This window comes from Eschrichtius robustus, chromosome 15 (assembly GCF_028021215.1).
Source record: "Eschrichtius robustus isolate mEscRob2 chromosome 15, mEscRob2.pri, whole genome shotgun sequence".
Lineage (NCBI taxonomy): Eukaryota > Metazoa > Chordata > Mammalia > Artiodactyla > Eschrichtiidae > Eschrichtius > Eschrichtius robustus.
This window is the reverse complement of record NC_090838.1, coordinates 93,322,957-93,343,384: the sequence shown is the minus strand read 5'-3', so window position 1 is coordinate 93,343,384 and position 20,428 is coordinate 93,322,957. Positions and strand designations below refer to the sequence as shown.

General features: G+C 53.1%; 1 protein-coding gene across 1 annotated transcript in view; it reads left to right on the top strand.

Moving 5' to 3' along the window:
• The window catches only part of TGFBRAP1 (transforming growth factor beta receptor associated protein 1), a 48,058-nt gene extending 29,947 nt beyond the window's left edge, over positions 1-18,111 (top strand). The window contains exons 5-12 of the mRNA XM_068565120.1: positions 3,186-3,268; positions 4,676-5,017; positions 6,706-6,763; positions 9,211-9,354; positions 11,239-11,382; positions 11,944-12,103; positions 13,326-13,759; positions 15,605-18,111. Coding sequence (XP_068421221.1) covers positions 3,186-3,268; positions 4,676-5,017; positions 6,706-6,763; positions 9,211-9,354; positions 11,239-11,382; positions 11,944-12,103; positions 13,326-13,759; positions 15,605-15,781 — 1,542 coding nt within the window. The 3' untranslated portion in view covers positions 15,782-18,111. The remainder of the gene's footprint in view (positions 1-3,185; positions 3,269-4,675; positions 5,018-6,705; positions 6,764-9,210; positions 9,355-11,238; positions 11,383-11,943; positions 12,104-13,325; positions 13,760-15,604) is intronic.
• The last annotated feature ends 2,317 nt before the right edge of the window (positions 18,112-20,428 follow it).

Genomic DNA, 20,428 nt, shown 5'->3' with positions numbered 1-20,428 from the left:
GGATCTTTTCTTTGTCTTTAGAGTCCGGTATCTCAGTGCTGGCCCTTCCCAGCAGATGGGGCCTGGGCAGTCCTTTTCACTCCCCACTGTGTCTCGAGGGGCCCCCAAGCTGCCCAGTGTCTCCTGGGGGGGACCTGGGGACCCACGGCCTCTTTCTCTTCTTCCCAGTCTCTCCCACAGTTTCTGACCCCACCCAGGTCCTGTAACTAGTGGTGGCTTGTCCCAGTGGCTCGTACTGTGGGTTTGTGGGCAGGCCTTGTTGTTATAAATGGTGTCAGTGAGCTTGTGATTTTCTATCTCAATTGTTTTGTTTTGTTTTTTAAACTCGTGATAAAATACACTTAACATAAAATTTACCATCTTAACCATGTTTCAGTCTACAGTTGAGTGGCATTAAGTACATTCATATTGTTGTGCAGCCATCCCCACCATCCATCTCCAAAACCCTTCTCATCTTGCAAAACTGAAACTCTGTCCCCATTAAACAGTGACTCCCCGTTCCCCTTCACCCTACCCCTGGCACCCACCCTCCTACTCTCTGTGGATCTGACTCTTCTGGGGACCTCGCATGAGTGGAATTGTACACTATTTGTCTTTTTGTGTCTGGCTTATGTCACTCAGCGTGATGTCCTCCAGGGTCATCATGTCGTAGCAGGTGTCAGCCTGTCCTTCCTTTTCAAAGGGGAATAATTTGCGGGAGTTGAGAAGTTTGTATTTCACCTCGGCAGTGCATATTAAGGAGGGGCCAGAAGATGAGGTACACTTTGAATCTGGTGCCAGAAAAACTGTTCTCTCCAGAAGCTCTTGTGTGATATTTAACTTAGTACAACCTTGAAAGCAGGTTCAGAAATCTCTAGAATAGAATCTTCTGTTTCACCAACTTTCCAGTTCCCCGAATCACAGACAGTAGAAATGTCAATCCAGAAATAAAACACTAGGAACGTCGGTGTGACTTCAGCCTCACCTCGCTTCCAGAATGCAGGCGCCCTTTACACCTGGCTGGCATCAGGCCCACAGCCTTGCACGGAGCAGGTGCGGAGTGGCGCTACGTAGAGGTCTGTTTTGTTCGTTTTCCCTCTTCACCTGAGAGTTTCGGCAGCCACCTTACACTGACGACAAACTCGTAAGTGAAAAGGACAGCTGATCCCGTCGTGAGTTAGCTCTGATGTTAGGGGTCTCGACAGACTTTCTGGTTCTCTTCCCCACACACCCCCACGTGCTCACCCCTCTCCTCCTCCTCCTGCCGGCCTCCCTGGCCCCAGGTCTTGTAGTTCAGCATCACCTGAGCAGGACCAGGAGGAGGTGTCAGTCACGGGACGCTCTGGGAAGGAGGCCGTCCCTTTCAGAGACCCAGGAGTTGGCGGCGCTGGGTACAGGTTCTGATTCAGTGGTGTTCTCGCCGCAGCGGCACGGCTTCAGCATCCAGGATGAAGGAATCTCTCTGGGCTTCTTCCAAGTCTACGTAGAATCCCCGGACTAGACTATAGAGAGCGACCCCCACACTCTTGGAAGTCAGGAGTGTTAGCAAAAGTAGTTTTTGCTTCCCTTTAGGAAGGGGAAGAGTGGGTGACATTTGAATCCTGCAGCCACGAGGAAAAATTTGTCATTCAGCGGATTTCTCATCAGCAAGCCTGGGTGTGAATGAGAATTCTTCTGCCGCAGCTGACGGGTCCTTTCTATCCTTCTTGCTAAGTGGTTGGCCTTTGTTGCTTCTCCTTTCAGAGACGGAACTGGTATTCCCTCACAACAGAACCTGGCCTCGCTCCTGTCTACTCATTGCTGGCGGCATACAGAGGCCAGTTTTCCCCGTCAGACGTAGCTGGTATCGGGGAAGAGAGTCATGAAAAAGCAGCTGCCTTTCCTGCCGTCTCTGCAGGAATTGCTCTGCAGGGGCGGGAGGAGATGCCGCTGTGCTTTGGAGAACAAGCCCCTCTGAAAGCTGATCGGAAGGAACAGCCTTTAGGTGTCTCCACCTCCCTCGTTTCTGCAGGGGTTAACAGTGTTAGCCGCCTGCTGTGTACCTGGGCGAGCCAGTGAGCGGGAAGAACTGGGCTCTAGAAGCAGGAAGGTCCGGGTTTCAACCCTGGCTCAACCACTTACACGTTAGTAACTCTGGGCTAAAAACTTAGCATCTCTGAACAGGATGTTCCTATCTGTAAAATGGGCTCAGCGAGTGACAAAGTGGAGTTTCATAAAAACTGATCAGGTCAATAGGTGATTACTTAAACGGCAGGTACTCTGCCAGGGTGCGGGGATGCTGAGATGAATCATGTACATGCCTTCAAGGAATTTATGGCGTATCAAACGGCGGGATGGATGGAAAGGGGAGGAATTGAAGTCCTGGGGTCTTAAGCACAGTTAGAGTCTTTAGTTGTGAGGTGGTGAGGGCCCGGGCTGAGGTGATGGAGCCAGTGAGGACAGAGCAGAGACGGGTCCACAAGGCCTTTCAGACAAAGGTGGACAAAGCTTGGAGCTGACCGGCTGGATAGCGACGGGGACGGGGTGGAAATACAGACACCCCAGGGCATCTTCCTTAAGTGCGTTGCTATTTCTGGAAGTTACCAGAACAATGGGCTCTGTGGTCCGGGAAATTTGGGTAGGACTGGATTAGACATGGATCAACGGCACTTTTATTGCAGGAATCCTCGGGCTGCGGTGTGGATGGGGCTGTGTGTCACCGGTGCGGGGAGGGGACAGAACGCAGTCTCCCAAGCTTCGGCAGGAAAGCCTGCGTATTTATCTGTTTATCGTTAAATGGGATGGGCCTTGTGCTCTGGGGGCGTGCTCAGAAGTGCTGGTGTGAAGAGTCAGTTCCACGAGAGTGAAGAAGGATGGGCAGCTTCCGGGCTCCCAGGGACGCCGGCGACGTTCACATCCGTCCGAGCACCAGAGGTGGAAGCAATCGAGAAAGCCAGGGAGTGTGGGAGGAGGAACACGGGTCGGGATGGATGGGAAATCCACGGAGAAGAAAGAACTATGCTTAGACAGAGAACCACTTGGTCTCAGGAATGAGGGGCTGATTGACATGTAGACGTGTATACGTTGAAAATCATTTCGTATAAGCCTCGTTTTCTCCTTACCTTGTAACTTCAGGTTTCCATGTAACAGTTAACAGTTAGCCTGGTTCCTCCTCCTGTCGCGGTTCCAGGGCAGGTCAGAGCGATGAAACGTGTCTTTCCCTGCAGGTCATGTACCGGCGGATTCTGCAGCAGGCGGGCTTCATACAGTTTGCGCAGCTTCAGTTCCTGGAGGCTAAAGAACTCTTCAGGTAATCTGAGGTGTCGGTAGCCAGCCTTGCAAGCGTCCCTCCGCGGTCAGACCTCCGCTGTGGCTGTGATGGGAAAGGCCGCCGTGGGTGCTGTGCTCCGGGGAGAAGTAGCGAGGCCGTCGTGCGTACACCCCTCGCGCCCCCTGCCCCCCTAGCCCGAGGGTCACTGTCCTGTGTCTTGAAGGTGGGGCAGATAAGGGGCATACAGAGTGGTCCTCTAAGAGGAAAAGGCAATTCTTTTTTTTTTTTAATAAAGAATGTGGAATTTTTATTTTTAATTTATTATTTTATTTATTGATTTATTGATTTTGGCTGTGTTGGGTCTTTGTTGCTGCGAGCGGGCTTTCTCTAGTTGCGGCGAGCGGGCTTCTCATGGCGGTGGCTTCTCTTGTTGCAGAGCACGGGCTCTAGGCACACAGGCTTCAGTAGTTGTGGCTCGCGGGCTCTAGAGCGCAGGCTCAGTAGTTGTGGCGCACGGGCTTAGGTGCTCCGCGGCATGTGGGATCTTCCCGGACCAGGGCTCGAACCCCTGTCCCCTGCGTTGGCAGGCGGATTCTTAACCACTGCGCCACCAGGGAAGCCCGAGAAGGCAGTTCTAAAGAGCGTGTTCGATGCCCTGTGAAGGATTCCTAGGAAAACACGATGGCTCACTTTCCCTTTCCTCCAGAGATTTTACCGAAAGCTCTGAGTTTAGAGAAAGAGCAGGTGCTTCTGGGAAGACTTGAAAAACTGTCCTTCTTCTGAGGACATTGTAAACGGCATGCTCCTGGTCCACCGTCTTAGGAAGCTGAGGTCCCTTCCGCGTGACATAGATCCTGCACACGTGGGCCGCCCCCTTCACCAGCACCCACCGCACCCCTCTCCCTCCCCAGCCCAGGCCTGTCTCAGCCCCTCCCCCCTCCAGCAGCCCTTCCTCTGGGCTGGGGGTCAGGTGCGCCCTGGGAAGCAGTGGCTCTTCACGCTCGCTCAGAAGATGAACTTAAACCCGCTGTGATTGCCCTTCAGTGTCCCACGAAGGCATCGCCTGTAGGAGAAGTTTTCCAAATGTCCACGTAGAACAGGTTCTGCACGACTCAGAGCCGTGAAGGAGGAGGTGTACACGGGGCCTCCTCCGAGTCTGCCTTTGATCAGAGCTGCTGTGCCTCCTGCTGTCCGCACCCCCCCCCCACCTGGGTTTGCGGGGACCCACGTCCCACCACCGCAGCACTGGAGGGGCCGCGTCTGCGGCCGCCAAGCCCTCTGCTCTGTCGTGGGGTCTGGGGGTGGGCGGTGCCTGGCTCGTGGTGCTTTGCAGCCCGTGCAGCTGCGGACAGCGTGCAGGCAGCGCGCCCGTCCAGTGTCGTCTTGTGTGCCTACGTGCACTCTCTCTCTCTTTTTGCTTCATTTAGTTTGACACTGTAATTGCAGAAGCGGCCAGCTCGACGTGCGGGAGCTGATCTCGCTGTACCCCTTCCTGCTGCCCACGTCCTCCTCGTTCACCCGGTCCCACCCTCCTCTGCACGAGTTTGCAGACCTCAACCAGCTGACCCAGGGCGACCAGGAGAAGGTGGCCAAGTGCAAGCGCTTCCTCATGAGCTACCTGAACGAAGTCCGCAGCACGGAGGTGGCCAACGGCTACAAGGAGGACATCGACACAGCCCTGCTCAAGCTGTACACGGAGGCTGACCACGACAGCCTGCTGGACCTCCTGGTCACCGAGAACTTCTGTCTGCTCACCGACAGCGCCGCCTGGCTGGAGAAGCACAAAAAGTGAGTGTTTCTGTCCCCCCGACGCTCCCCCCAAACCCAGGGCTCCCTGCCTGGCCCTTCCCCGTCCCCACCCACGGGAAGCTGTCGTGCACTGAGGCACCAGCGTGACTTCTGAGCCCCAGGCGTTCATCAAGGGACCACCCGGCACCCTCGGGATCTATCAGCCTCATCACGGTCTGCAGATCCACCACAGGGGTCTTAGAGGGCACCAACTCTCGTGCCAGCTCCTTCACGACAGATCATACAGTCACAGGCCTTGTTAGTCAATGGTGTGCTTGTTCAGTTTCCATCTGGGTGGGACTCAGCTGTGCGAGATGCCACACGCGTGTCGGTAAAATGATAGTGCACTTCAACCACTGATGGCCAGACTGAATGGACAGGTGGGCATCTGGATAAACAGATAGAAAGGGAGGCTTCTGGATCTCGTGGATAAAAGGTTACGGGGTCAAACTCCTTCATTACAGACGTGAGCTGGTCGGCACCCATCCCCTTGCCGACCGGCCACCGGGTACGATGGGGGCCCGTCTGCAGTGATGACGTGATTAGATCTGGCAGCTTCTTCATCCTGGGGGCAGGCGGTGGTCTAACCCCTCTAGGCCTGGGGGGGGTTGAGTGCTCCCTGTAAGATTCTTTGTGTGTGACTTTTGGTATGCGTTTGACATGGCGGAGGTGCTGGTGAAATTCCACGGAGACCCAGGCTCACGATCCAGACCCTGTTCAGATGCAGGACGTCATGGGCTGGTGACTGACCTCCACGCGGGAAGTGGCTCGTTCAGCCGTCTCCCGAAGGCCCTGTGGAATGGAGTGGTTTATTTAGGAACCAGAAAATGCACTGATAGCTCATGGCAGTGACTTGGGATGGCAGGGTCTGGCGGAGTCAGTGTAACTTTCTAAAAGCTTTCGGGAGAAGAGAAGGGTTTTAGGGAATAGTTCAGTATCTTGAGAGGTTGCTCTTTGAGGGAAGAAATCCGATGGCCCCCTGGGGCAGCTTGGTCCGGTCACCTGCTGGGGAAGAGGACCAGGAGAGGACATACCTGTGACCGTGGGAGGGTGGCAACAGCTCACGGCCCGGGCGATGCCCGTGTCATCACTGATCCTGTCTGCTTATAAATGAGGAAGCAAGGGCCAAGGAAGGTAACCTACTTGCTCAAGGTCACACAGTCCCTAAGTAACGAAGCCTGGATTGAAAGTCAGGGCCTGGAACTCTGGGTCCCCCCAACCCGACTCTCCCTGACCTTCTGTCCTCTGCAATGCCTGCATACTGTTGGCATTTATTGCCGTTCAAAATCCTTACCCCAGAATGGCTCAGACAGCATCCCTTCCAAGCAGTTTTAATACCTCGTGATAAGTTAATAATGATTAACTGAAGAGATGGCAAATCATACTAGTATTTGAAGCAAGTTGTAAAGCAATTCCAAGTGTGATTTTCCATAGTATCATTATAGTTTTATTTTTCAGCTCATCTTAGATGTGAGTATGGTCCTTTCTGGAAATTGATAGGGAATACATTTTCAGACCATAAGTAAATAAACAGAAAGGAGGATCTTTCTGGTGCTTGAAATTTGTTGTTGAACTGAGTTGAATAGCACATGTGGGGCTGGGGGCCCAGGGCCGGGGGCGTTGCTATGGGGGTACTGCCCGCAGTGGTTGGTCGGGAGAGAGTGCACTTACCCCGGGTTTTCTTGCAGGTACTTTGCACTGGGGCTGCTCTATCATTACAACCACCAAGACGCTGCTGCCGTTCAGGTGAGTTCAAAGGCATCTCAGCACTCTTTAAAAATCACCACCATTTAACTTAGCAACGAAGTTGCTAAGCAACTAAGCCCGTGCGCCACAACTACTGAGCCTGTTTGAAAAAAAATCACAAATTGATAGAGACCAGTCTTGCCTGATCTACAGCCTTTTTTACAAAACAAAAATAGTACTGTTTTAGAAAGCGAATCCTTGAGAAATGTTGGCCAAGGATTTTCTTTTTTTTCTTTTCTTTTCTTTTCTTTCTTTATTTATTTTTGGCTGCATTGGGTCTTCATTGCTGTGCACAGGCTTTCTCTAGTTGCTGTGCGCAGGCTTCTCATTGCGGTGGCTTCTCTTGTTGCAGAGCATGGGCTGTAGGCACGCGGGCTTCAGTAGTTGTGGCTTGCGGGCTCTAGAGCGCAGGCTCAGTAGTTGTGGCACACGGGCTTAGTTGCTCCGCGGCATGTGGGATCTTCCCAGACCAGGGCTCGAACCCGTGTTCCCTGCATTGGCAGGTGGATTCTTAACCACTGCACCACCAGGGAAACCCCAAGAGTTTTCTTTTCTTCATCTTTCCATCTCTTTAAAGAACATTGTCAAGACTGAGTTGTTTAAAATGTAAGAAAAATAGGATTTCTTACTGAGCCACAAGGCCTGTGACTCCACTGCCTTATCAAAAATTAAGGCTGTGAGTAACAGGTTGTAATTTCTGCTGTTAATGACAATAAGTCTTGCCAGAGAGCTGGGTTGTCATGTCATCTGTGACAAAACTAAAGCTGATCAAGGCCAGTCACTTGCCCGGGTGGCACCCCTGGTCAGCAGGAGAGCTGGGGACTGAGCCAGTGCTCAGGGCCCTGGCAGGGGCTCTTGCGCCCAAATTTCTCATCTTGTCTCTTGTCTTGCATCTTCTGTGAGCGGCCAAGGTCATCAGCAGTGCTCACCAAACTCACCAAGCATATCTGGTTGCTTTGAGAAATTACCATGGTAACATGATTGTGGAATAGGTTAAAAAAAAAAAAAAAAAAAATGTTCCCATCAACATACACCCCATGGCTAAGAGCAGATTTGGGTGTCAAAGCTAAAATTTTTATTTTTTTAAAACACCATGTTCTGAGAATTACAGTTTGTTATATATAAGTGTTAATAACATTAGCAAAGCTATATAGACAGGAGTTTACAAAATTGAAATAATACGGAATAAATCTCCATATATGGCAGAATTGTTTTAATGACACATTTCAATGGCCGTGTGAATAGTTTGTTTGATTTGGGGAATTCAGCGCTGAAGAAACTAGTAACAAAAAACATTGGTGCGCTGCTACCAGAATTACGGCGTTTACACTGCCTGCCTGTTTCCTGGGCTGCCTGCTGGTGTGGTGTGGTTCAGAAGTCAGTGTGGACACGTGGGTGAGGTCCACGGCACAGACGATGGTGCAGGGGGCTCTCAGGCAGCCCCCATCTCTGCCACACCTTGTGATGCCACTTCATTCTGAGGCTCTGAAAGTAAGATTCAGTTTACAGGGACTTCCCCGGTGGCGCAGTGGTTAAGAATCCGCCTGCCAATGCAGGGGACACAGGTTCAAGCCCTGGTCCAGGAAGATCCCACATGCCACGAAGCAGCTTAAGCCCGTGCGCCACAACTACTGAGCCTGGGCTCTAGAGCCCACGGGCCACAACTACTGAGCCCGCACACCTAGAGCCCGTGCTCTGCAACAAGAGAATCCACCGCAATGAGAAGCCTGCACACCGCAATGAAGAGTAGCCCCTGCTTGCCACAACTAGAGGAAGCCTGCGCGTAGCAATGAAGACCCAACGCAGCCAAAAATAAATAAAAATTAAAAAAAATAAAAATAGTACATATGCACAGTGGAGCATTAAAAAAAAAAAAAAAAAGATTCAGTTTACACGGCAGGGAAGTGTCTGGATGAAATAGCAAAGGACTTTATTATTAAAATCTACCCTGAGCCCCCATGCAAAAGGCAGTAGGAACACCAGGGCACAGGGTCACCAGAGGTTTTGAAAGCACATCAGACTCAGACAGTCCCAAAAGGTCTTCGAAATCAGAAATTCCTGTGACGGAGAAGGCTGAAACAGCCCGGCTGATGGATGTAAGTGAATTTCTTCTGTGTCCAAACATTGTCAGTGATGATTTTATTTCAGGAAGAGACATTTTTTAATGCATCCAAGTCTCCTCATACACTATATTTACTATTTGTATTACTGCGATCTCATTAAAAAGGAAAGAAAAAGAACTTGGTGCTTTATGTTCCTGATTTCCTGGACCATGTCCCCTCTTTTTTTTTTTCGTGTGTGTGAAACAATTAAAATGGATTTAAGCCTCTGAAGTTTCTCCTGCCACTTTGAAATATTGAAAGGCCAAACGAACAAACACTTGCCCTTTCTGAGCTAATTCTAAGCGGTGTGTAACCTTCCCTGCCTTCTTTTTTGTTCCTCTCCAGCTGTGGGTCAGCATCGTGAACGGGGACATTCACGACTCCACGCGCTCAGACCTGTACGAGTACATCGTGGATTTCCTCACCTACAGCCTCGACCCGGACCTCGTGTGGCACTATGCTGACTGGGTCTTGCAGAAAAATCCGGAGGTTTGTGCTTCGTAAACGCTATTCGTTCAAGGGCGGCAGTGGGGCTGGTGAAAATGGACAGAAAACTTGATTCTAGGTGGGAAAACAAGCTACACTTTAACCCTTCTCTCCGCTTCCCCCCCCCCCTTTTTTTTTTTTTTTAATTAATTAATTAATTTATTTTTGGCTGCGCTGGGTCTTCGTTTCTGTGCCAGGGCTCTCTCTAGTTGCGGCAAGCGGGGGCCGCTCTTCATCGCGGTGCGCGGGCCTCTCACCGTCGCGGCCTCTCTTCTTGCGGAGCACAGGCTCCAGACGCGCAGGCTCAGTAGTTGTGACTCACGGGCCCAGTTGCTCCGCGGCATGTGGGATCTTCCCAGACCAGGGCTCGAACCCGTGTCCCCTGTATTGGCAGGTGGATTCTCAACCACTGCACCACCAGGGAAGCCCTTCCCCCCCTTTTAATACATGGCTTGAGCCATCTGAATCCCAGCTCTCGAGGAATTTCTGCATTTCAGTGCTTCTGCACACCTGTGTCGGGGGCAGGCCACTGTGTAGGAAAGCAGAAAGCACCACAGGTCAGGTCTTAGCATCTTCTTAAACACCTGTGTGTTGACCCCCGCTCCTAACAGCATCTGGTCCCTCGTTCTCTGTGGGCTGGAGCAGGACCAGGCTGTTGCCCTGCAGGGCGTGGAGCCGGGCCTGGGCCACACCAGGCAAACCGTCGCCCTTGCTTCTATGTCCCCAACCCCCTTTGGGGGGGGTGGGTTGGGGACATAGAAGGGCCCTTTTTTTGTTTGTTTGTTTTAATCAGTCATTTTATTAATCCTTAAGGGAAATGTAAATCAAAACCATTTCACACCCATTAGGATGGCTAAAGCTTAAAAGACAACAATAGTACATGTTGGCAAAGATGCAGAGAAATTAGAACTCACATTCATTGTTGGTGGGAAAGTAAAACAGTACAGTCATTTTGAAAGACAGTCTGGCAGTTCTACAGATGGTTAAACAGAGTTATCATATGAGCCAGCGATTTCACTCCTAGGTGTGCATCCAAGAAAAATGAAAACCTTTATTCACATAAAAACTTGTACATGAATATTTATGGCAGTACTGTTCACGACAGCCAAAAGAAAGAGAACACCGTGTCCATCACTTGATGAATAGATGAATAAAATGTATATGCACAAAATGCAATATTACTTGGCAATAATAAATGAAAGGGGTTTTTTCTAGTATTTTTTTTGATAAATTTATTTATTCATTTATTTATTTATTTTTGGCTGTGTTGGGTCTTCGTTGCTGTGTGTGGGCTTGGGTCCCATGTGGGTAATGCACACGGTGGGTATGGGCGTTTGGAGAATCGAGTTCACTGAATCTTCAGCCGCTTGTATCTTCTTTCACTTATGATCCAGCAAGTGACCGTCCTTGTTTCGGATGATCTAAATGTTACAGAGTTGTTGCTTCATGGATTGTCAAAACCTACCACCAATAAATGTTTGGTTCCTTAGTTTCTGACCCTTTTAGAAGGAATTTCAGCTGGAGCTCTGCGGCATTTCCTATCTCTGTCAGTGCTTCATCTGCACTGTTTTTCCGAATCATCATGTTTTTTTGTTTGTTTTTTTTTTCACGTGGACCATTTTCAGAGTCTTTATTGAATTTGTTACAATATTGCTTCTGTTTTATGTTTTGGTTTTTTGGCCACGAGGCATATGGGATCTTAGTTCCCCGACCAGGGATCGAACCTGCACCCCCAGCATTGGAAGGCGAAGTCTTAACCAGTGGACCACCAGTGAAGTCCCGCAAATCATCACGTTTTTAACAATGATTTTACCCAAAGCGTACAGTGCTCAGAATGAAGATAAGATGAGGTGTTTGCAAATAAATAAATTGCTATTCTTCTTTCAGGTCGGAGTTCAAGTTTTCACCAAGAGACCTGTAGACGAACAGCAGAGTAGATTTAACCCAGATGATATCATCAGTTGCCTTAAGAAATACCCGCAAGCCCTGGTTAAGTACCTAGAACATCTGGTCACGGACAGGAGACTGCAGGTGAGGCCCCAGAGCACAGGCTGAGCTGCGTGGGCTGCGGTGGCATCACCAGGACCTGAACTTGGCCCACGGGTCTAACGTAATGTCTCGTGTTCCTGGCGCTCAGTCTGTACGCGTGGGAGGTCAGGGAGGGAGCCGGATGTTTGTGAAAGAGACCGGCGGCCTAAGTAGCTTTTTTCTCACCCTCCATCTCTTGTCCCCTCCGCTTATATTTTCTTCTCTTTTCCTTCCTTGTTATTCTTTTTTTTCTTAGAGTCTTTTTTTTTTTCTTGTTGTTATTCTTAAAGGAAATGAGGAAAGCTGTCCCTTTTTTGGAGAACACCTAAATCCCGTGGCCCTCACTTCTCAAAATGAGATATTTTCCCATAGGTTTTAGATTCAGCTTCTCTGTGTCGTCGTTTCTGAAAGCTTTTGCCCCAGTACGCGTGTTCTGGGGCTGTCCTGTAGCCCCCGCTCACCTTGCACGTCCCGTCTCGGGCACCTGCTGGCTGGTTGGTTGGGGGGCGTTCTCTGGGCTCCCCTAGCAAATGCTGTCTGTCTGCCTGTCCCCCTGTCCTGCAGAAGGAGGAGTACCACACGCACTTAGCCGTCCTCTACCTGGATGAGGTGCTGCAGCAGAGGCCCGGCGCCAATGGCAAGGATGCAGAAGTGACCGAGACGCAGGCGAAGCTGCGACGCCTGCTCCAGAAATCCGATCTGTACCGAGTCCACTTCCTGCTGGGTGAGTGGATCTCGCTGGATAAACGTCACCGGCGGGGGTGGGGGGGTGGGGGCAGGGACGGAGGCCTTGGCATCTCTTCGTCTCTATTCGGGGGGAGGGGGGGTTCATGAGCCTCTGTGGCACAAAGTCAGCCTCCTGGAGGGCAGGCGAGGCTCCTTGTCCGTCCTCCACCGTCTGGGAACGGACAGGGCCGCTTAGCTGATGACGCGAAGGCTGCCCTGGGCGTTGGGAGGTCTGCACGTCTGCTGAGCCAAGCTGCTTTGAACTTGCTTATTCGGCTTTGACGCCCTCGGGTCAGTTCCTTCTGGTGCTCCAGCTCTGGTCACGGCTTTGAGGCTGGCACTGCCCCCAGCAGCCCACTCGGCTGCCCCAGGCTTGGAGGAAGGCGGGGGTCCTGGAGGGGGTCTGGGTTTCATTTCCTCCAGGGCAGAAACCTCAGCGTCCCTGTTGTGTACGAGCCTCAGAGCAGCACCTGGCACACTGAACTTGTCCCTTGCCGTTTCGGGCACCGTGGAATTTCCAGGTGTCCTTACTGGGTTAATACATTTCTCTTTAGCAGCTTTTAACAGCACTCTCTGACCATTAACTACACCCATTCTCATTGTTCGCGGTAGTTGTGTCCTGTAGAGTCTCCACCCCTGAGTTCACAGACACTGAGCCATCAGACCTGGAGGGATGCAGGGTCAGGCTCCTGAGAACCTCTGGTCACATCATTTTCACCAACCGATCAATATGTAACCTTGTTTATGTGTGTTTCTGTTTAAAGACACCTTATTTAATGTATGTTGTTGATTTGATGACACTGAGCTCGTGGCCAGCAGCACATGACTCAGGCCTGAATGATGCTCGTGTGACACATGTACTTTGTCCTAAGGCACGTGGCAGCCCTCCTGGGAGGCTACGTGGGCACCCCTAAACTCTGCCACCCAGGCCAGGGTGTCCAGGCAGCCTGGGTGGCAGAGTTCAGGGGCGTCCAGGTAGCCTGGGTGGCAGAGTTCAGGGGCGTCCAGGCAGCCTGGGTGGCAGAGTTCAGGGGCGTCCAGGCAGCCTGGGTGGCAGAGTTCAGGGGCGTCCAGGCAGCCTGGGTGGCAGAGTTCAGGGGTGTCCAGGCAGCCAGGCTTGCTCTGCCCATTCTTAAGCGCATGGCCCATGCAGTTGCGGCGTTGGATTGGCACCGCCTGGCGCGGGCCTGCCGTCTCTAACCAGCGGTCCCGCCTCACAGACAGGATCCAGGGCGCCGGGCTCCCCATGGAGAGCGCCATCCTGCACGGGAAGCTGGAGCGGCACGAGGAGGCCCTGCACATCCTGGTCCACGAGCTGGCCGACTTCCCGGCGGCGGAGGACTACTGCCTGTGGCGCTCCGAGGGCCGCGACCCGCCCGCCCGCCAGCGGCTCTTCCACCTGCTGCTGGCCATGTACCTGGGCCCCGGCCCCTCTGCGCCCGAGCTGGCCGTGGCCGCCGTGGACCTCCTGAACCGCCATGCCGCCGAGTTCGACGCGGCCCGGGTCCTGCAGCTGCTGCCGGGCACGTGGTCGGTGCAGCTGCTCTGCCCGTTCCTGACGGGGGCCGTGAGGGACAGCGTCCACGCCCGGAGGACCACTCAGGTGGCTGTGGGCCTGGCCAAGTCCGAAAACTTGATCTACAAATACGACAAGGTGAGAGCCCAGCCCTCTCGGGCGAGACGTGTGATTTGAGGTCGGTTTTACCTGCGGAAAAATACCCCTTGGCCGTTTTTTCTCCGTAACTTCAACACACGTGATTTCTTCACACAGACACAGGTGTGTGAGCCCAGGCGGGAGCCGGGGCGGCAGGTGTACGGTTGGGGCAGCTTCCCGCCCCTTTTAGACACTGACGGTCCCGAGAGCCGCGCTCCGGGCCCTGGTCCGTGCTGCACGTCACGGTGTCACTGCATCCGCACCGCGCTTCCGGGCAGAATTGCCTCCCCGTCACAGAAGGAGGGCAGGGGCACCGGGAGGTGACGCAGGACACAGAGGAGCCCGGATGTGGACTGCAGGCCGGTTCAGAGCTCCACGTTCCAGGTCCCCATCTCTGTCTCCTGGGCTTGCTGTGCCTAATGATAACAAATCCCACAGGCCGGGGGCTCAGACGACACGCATCCAGTGCTCACCGTCTGGGGGTTGGGAGCCCGAGATCCGGGTGCCGACAGATTCGGGGCCCCGTGAGGTCCCCTTCTGACTGAGCTCGCGGGGCCGGGAGCCAGCGCTGGTCTCTTCCTCCTCCATAAGGGCCCTGAGGCCGTCCTGGGGGGCCCCGCCTCCAAACACCATCCCACTGGGGGTCAGGGCCTCGACATTTGCTGAGAGAGACGGGCATTCGGTCCATAACACCCCCAAGCTCATCCGGAGGAGGCTTCTCTCTGGTGAGGCCCAGACGCCCCGCAGCCAGCAGGGTGTCCTTCCAGGGCGGGAATCCGCTGTGTTCCTCCCGCTGGGAAGCCTGCATTGACTCCCCAGTGGAGAAGCCGAGGCCGGGAAGATTCAGCCTCCCTCCTCTGGCCCGTCCCTGCCCGTCCCAGGGTGCTCAGAACCTCCCAGTGGACTTGCCGTTTCGTACGTACGGCCTTGAAGCCACCGTTGCCTCTGCCTGAGACGGCTCACCTCTTCCTTTTGTGCCTGGGGAACGCCTACTGGAAACCCCGCCTAAGTCTTTCCTTTGTGAAACCGTCCCATCCCTCTAAGCAGACGGGCGCCCCGTGGGCCGACTCACGTGCTGCATCCGTAGCTGTCCCCTCCCCTGTGAGGCTTTGGGTTCTCTGAGGGCAGGAACTTCCTTTACTTATCTCGGTACTCCTGAGCCAACCTGGCATCTTGAAGGCATTGAATGTTTGTTGAATGACTAAAGATACTAATGAGTAGGGCGAATTCACTAAGCCGTCACTCCGTCCTGCCACTAGGCTGACTTGCTGGGCTGATTCACGTGAATTGTGCAGAAAGGCTTTTAGCTTGCAGAACTCAAGTCCTGTTGATCAGACAAGAAAGAATAAAGTTTTGTTAGTTTTGTTAGTTACCTTTAAAGAAAGGAAATGACATTTCCTGGGGCCGGTCAGGAACGTGCCACGGATCGACCCCATGGCTTTGACCCAGTCTCTTATTTGGGCCTTAACTTTTCTTGTTTGCAAACGAGGGGAGCAGGGGATTAGATAGCTTTCATGGGCTTGTCAGCCCATGATTCTGTAATAGGCCTTGCTTGAATAGATCAGAGCTCAGAGAATGTTTGAAAGAAGATCTTGGTGAGAAATTCCTCCGCCAGACAAGCAGCAATTACTTTTGTAAAATAAGAAGGCGGTTTCGTAGCTTTTTTGACTTGTCCAGTTCCGAGGATGTGTTTGTTTATTTTCACCGCTGATACTCTGTTTCGAGAAATTGATATTAAAGCTGTCCTCACCAGTGATAATAACAACCCATGGGGTAATGCGTGTCAGCTCTGAAAACCGGTGTCACTTATGTCACAGGCGTCCCTGCCTTTGTTTCTTTTTGCAGATGAAGCTGAAAGGAAGCTCAGTTCAGCTCTCAGACAAAAAGCTTTGCCAGATGTGCCAAAACCCCTTTTGCGAGCCCGTGTTTGTTAGGTATCCGAACGGTGGTCTCGTCCACACCCACTGTGCGGCCAGCAGGCACACGAACCCCAGCTCCCCCAGCCCCGGGGCTCGGACTTGAAGAGGCTGGGCCGAGGGCTCCTTACCAAGCCGGCCGGGTGCACAGAGCAGGAGGCCGCGTCAGCCGTCATCTGGTGCTGGGGGGGGCTTCGGTCCGTGGGAAATGGGATGCGGCCAACCCCCTGCATCGGATGGAAATGGATAATCCCCAATATAGAGACATGCCAGATTCACCCGTCCAGGGACATCGCCACCCAAAACAGATGTCTGCTCTGAAAGGAAATAAGCCTTCCTGTGCCACCCGGACAAACCGGACCCCGCACCCCGAGCCCCGATCTGTAGACACGTATTTGCACTGGGAACATTTGCTCCGGTGGCACGGTGGGGACCGTGTCCTGGCGGGCGAGCGGCCAGGGCGCAGAGCTCTCCATCCTCCCCGCCTGGCCACCGGTCACCCTGCGGGCTCTGCCTTTGCCCTGAGGGACAGCTGACCTCAGGGAGGTATCTTTGTTCCTTCCCACTTCCTATCTGGCTTCCAACCCCTAAAGATCTGCCTGGGTACCCAGGCCCTCCCTTCGGGGTAAATGCATTCGCTTCTGGCTGCCTCGCAAGTAAAGGCCCCGAGAAGCTGTGGACGTGCCAGGAGGAGCCGCTCGCAGGTCTGGAGCCGGCGGCGGGGGCAGGGGCATACGGCGCATCGCCCGCCGGTCTGTAACTCCATGATTAACGTGTTCAATTAGGACTTTTAATTTGGTGTTATATCCTCTCTGTGATTTTTCTCTCTTTTGGAAATTCACCTCCGTCATGTTCATTAGGGATGTTTTTCTTTGTTACCCCCCCCCCCCCCCCCGTTGATTCCTCGAGAAATGAAAAGGGAAAGGTCGTGAGCACAAGCCAAGCGTGTTTTCCGGGGCGGCTGGTGGTCACCTCCACGCTGGCCAGGGCGGGCCGTGGGTGACGGCTGCCCTGCGCGATGGGGGTGTCACCCCTCCCGAGGGAGCGCCGCCCCCAGAGGAAGTCCAGGCAGGCTGCCTTACCTCTAGCACTTTACACGCCTGCCCTGCGGCTTCCTGGACACACGGGACGGACACCTCCCGCATCACAGACCCCGCGTCCATTCCGCGTCTCTGCCCAGCATCGCGGAGGAGTTGACGCTGTCGTTACTTCACTGCCCTCTCCTGAATTTCTTCCCGGTGATTATCGACTCTATCAGGGACTAAGAAGAAAGATGCCGTGACGCCTGGCAAACGTGCGTCGGCTCGTGCGTGTGACGAGGGGACCCCGGGACCCGGCCCCTCTCCTTCAGCCCAGGCCTTAACAGACGGGGTGGAGAGCTCGTCCTCCCTGCTGTGAAAACGCTTTCTGTACTATCACGGTCACTGTTCTCTCTCCTCTTGTGATTCCAAGGGGGTCCAGAAACTCTTCCCTACGGTGTCTCGATTTCTAAAGAATAAATGATGAAGGAGTTCTTGCAGCTCAGCCGTGTGCTGTGTAAGCTGGTGTGAATGAATGCCCAGTCACGAGTCCTCACCCTGCGGATGGCTGTGAAGGAACGGCCGTGTGCCTGGGGACGTTACCATCACGACTCGTGAGTTTGGGGTCATCCCTCAGAGAACAAGTGGCTAGGACACAGAAAACTGCACCTGTAAAAGCACTGTTTCTCTCCACGAGATGGGTACAATCCTGGAAAAGCCTTCGGATTGTTCCTTTCTCACTTGGGGGCACTGGTCTCTCTTTGCTCTGAACACTGATCAGTATTTTGAAATGTTTGTTAGCCTTTAGAATAATGGGAACTGAAGTCGAGCAGTTTTCTATCTCTACTCTAGAATCCGCTAATGCAGCAGAATTCTCTGACCCTGTGCAGGATTGTTAAAAACCTTGCCTTTCTCTAACTCCCACAAGGCCCTTTTCTCAAATCATATTTTTAAAAGAAATAGTGGTTCTTTCTAAAGACCTGCTCTCTCGGGATTGTGCCATTGGTTAGAGGAATTGGAACCATCACTTGGCCCTTGTCCCCCTGGGTCAGTTCAGTGTCACCATCCTAGTTAAAATAGCATGAACTGGACTCCGCTGACATTAGTATTCTCTGGGCAAGACTCTTCAATTTTATGAGCTGGTTTTCTGCTGTTGCTTATCAGGTATCCATGTGGGAGTGGCACGTGGGCTATGGAGCCTTGAGCCCGCGCTCAGAGCTGGAAGGCCCTGGGCCTGAGCCCCGGATGTGCTTGTGGTGGGGCTCCAGGGGCCCTGGGTACTACCTTTGAGTCACTGCCTGTCACACAGCCGGGGTAACCTGGGCTTCCCCCTCGCCCGCCTATGGAAACCTGGTCCTTTCAACTTTACCCTCTGCCCCTGGTTGGATCCCAAATACACAAGATGTACAAATGTAAACTTGTTGATTTTATTGAAGTTCTTTTAATTCTTTGTCCCTCCTGTAATTGTTTTTTTTTTTTTAGGAATTTCACTTTATTTATTTATTTATTTTTGGCTGTGTTGGGCCTTCGTTTCTGTGCGAGGGCTCTCTCTAGTTGCGGCAAGCGGGGGCCACCCTTCATCGCGGTGCGCGGGCCTCTCACTATCGCGGCCTCTCTTGTCGCGGAGCACAGGCTCCAGACGCGCAGGCTCAGTAGTTGTGGCACACGGGCTTAGTTGCTCCGTGGCATGTGGGATCTTCCCAGCCCAGGGCTCGAACCCGTGTCCCCTGCATTGGCAGGCAGATTCTCAACCACTGTGCCACCGGGGAAGCCCCTTGTAATTGTTTTTTAAATAAAAGTTATCTTGGTGACGTGATGGTTTCCGCTGGCAGGGCACCTAGCCCAAGGGGCCATAGAACTTAGTCATCTGCCCTGGTGGTGCCTTCCCGCTCCTGCAAGGACTTGCATTGGTCGCTCCTCAAATCCTTTGGTGTTGCTTCACTACATTTTAAACAATGCACTTCTGACTACCTCCTGCATAATCTTAAGGTGCTCCTGGATGTTTGTGGCCTTCAGATTAATCCTGCTCTGCGGAGTTTAACAAAGGAGATCTCCGGTTACTTCTCCGATATTTCACCTTTTAGCCACATGCTCCCAAGGAAGCCTGCTGCCCTTGGATTTCTAGCCCCGAATATATTCAGGGAATAGAACTTTGTTTAAATCTCACCTTTTAAATGTTAATTCATCCCTTAGAACCCCGTTCACAGCAGGCCTTTGAGAAATCCTGTCAGGTGAATGTCATAGCCCTCTTTCGTGTTCTTTCTTTCCTTGTGGGTCCTGCACTAGCCCGAGGATGGGGTGTGTGCACAGCTGAGCACCCCTGACTATTCTTAGCCTCTGCTCCATGTCGGTCGGGCTGGTCAGCTCCACGTGTGTGTGGGTGATGGGAGCCGTGAGCTGTCGTGAGTCTTCTGGATTCCAGGCTGAAGAAGCCGGGGTGCAGATGGTTGGGGTGGTTTTCTTGGAGTTTGAGTCGCACCGACTCAGAGCCGTGGTCCCCACCTGTGCTTCACCGACCACGAACAAAAGAGAAAACCAGAAGCCAGCCTGCGGTGACTGTTCAAGCGCGAAGTCCCAAAGCAACAACTACACTCCTTTTCTCCTTCCTGCACTATTGCTATTTAGGGTCGTTAGCATATTAGGAATTAAAAGGGGGGCTTAGGCAGGCAAACCTGACTGGAAGGGAAAAGGCTGTGGATTCACTGCCTGTGAGAATACGACAGGGCCGAGTGGCTGAGAGAGAACAGGAGCGTGGCTTGGTGTCCTGATGGAGGTGAAGCCCCGCACCCGACTCCGATGAACGGGCTGTGACGCGTGTTGGGAGTGATTAGATAGTAGCTCACACCCCGTTTGCTCTGAGTGGGTCTGTCACCCTTAGCGTGTGAACGAGGATGTACGGGAAACTAGGCCATACGGACAGAAGGCCCTTTCGCCGCCAAAAAGCTAACCGGCTAGAGCACCGCCTACAAGCACGTTAATACCTCGTTCAGAGACAAGCACTGGGGTCGGTGACGCCCGCTCTCTGCAGCTTGCAGCTGGGGAAGGGAAACAGTTACAAGTCAGCCTGCAATCCAGAGTCGTAAATTAGTGCAACAAGACACGTGGTAAGAAGGAATTAGAAAGCAACACACCCAACTCCGCAGGCCATGTGTGACTTGGGAAGTAAAACGCTACCACTAGGGTGTCACTGGGCTCTGGCACCCTCCGCTGTGGCCCTGGCAGGCCACCTCGCCTCGGCCGTGGTGTCATCCATAGCCTGAGGTGGACCTGGGTGGTGGCCGAGGGCCCTCTGGGTGTTGGGCCTTAGTCCCAAGCCAGGAAATCAGGACACGGCAGTGGGATGGTCCAGCCTCGGATACCAAGTGCCGCTCGCTCTCCGGGATCTCGGGTCTCGGGGACGCACAGGAGCTCCTCTGCAGCGGCCCCACGGGTGTGTCTGAGCGCCCGGGGTATCAGCTGCCAGAATCTCATTGCGTTGCTGCAATCGGCAAGAAGGTCCCTCTGTGCGGCCCACGCCCCTGCCTCCAGAGCTGTGCCTGCAGCCGTGGGAGGAGCTGGTCTGCGGCTGCCCTTTTCTCTTCTCTTCTTGCTTTATAATTGATTTTTATCGGCGTATAGTTGCTCTACACTGCTGTGTTAGTTTCTGCTGTCCAGCAAAGTGAATCAGCCCTACGTATACATATATCCCCTCTTTTGGATTGCCTTCCCATTCAGGTCACCGCAGAGCACCGAGC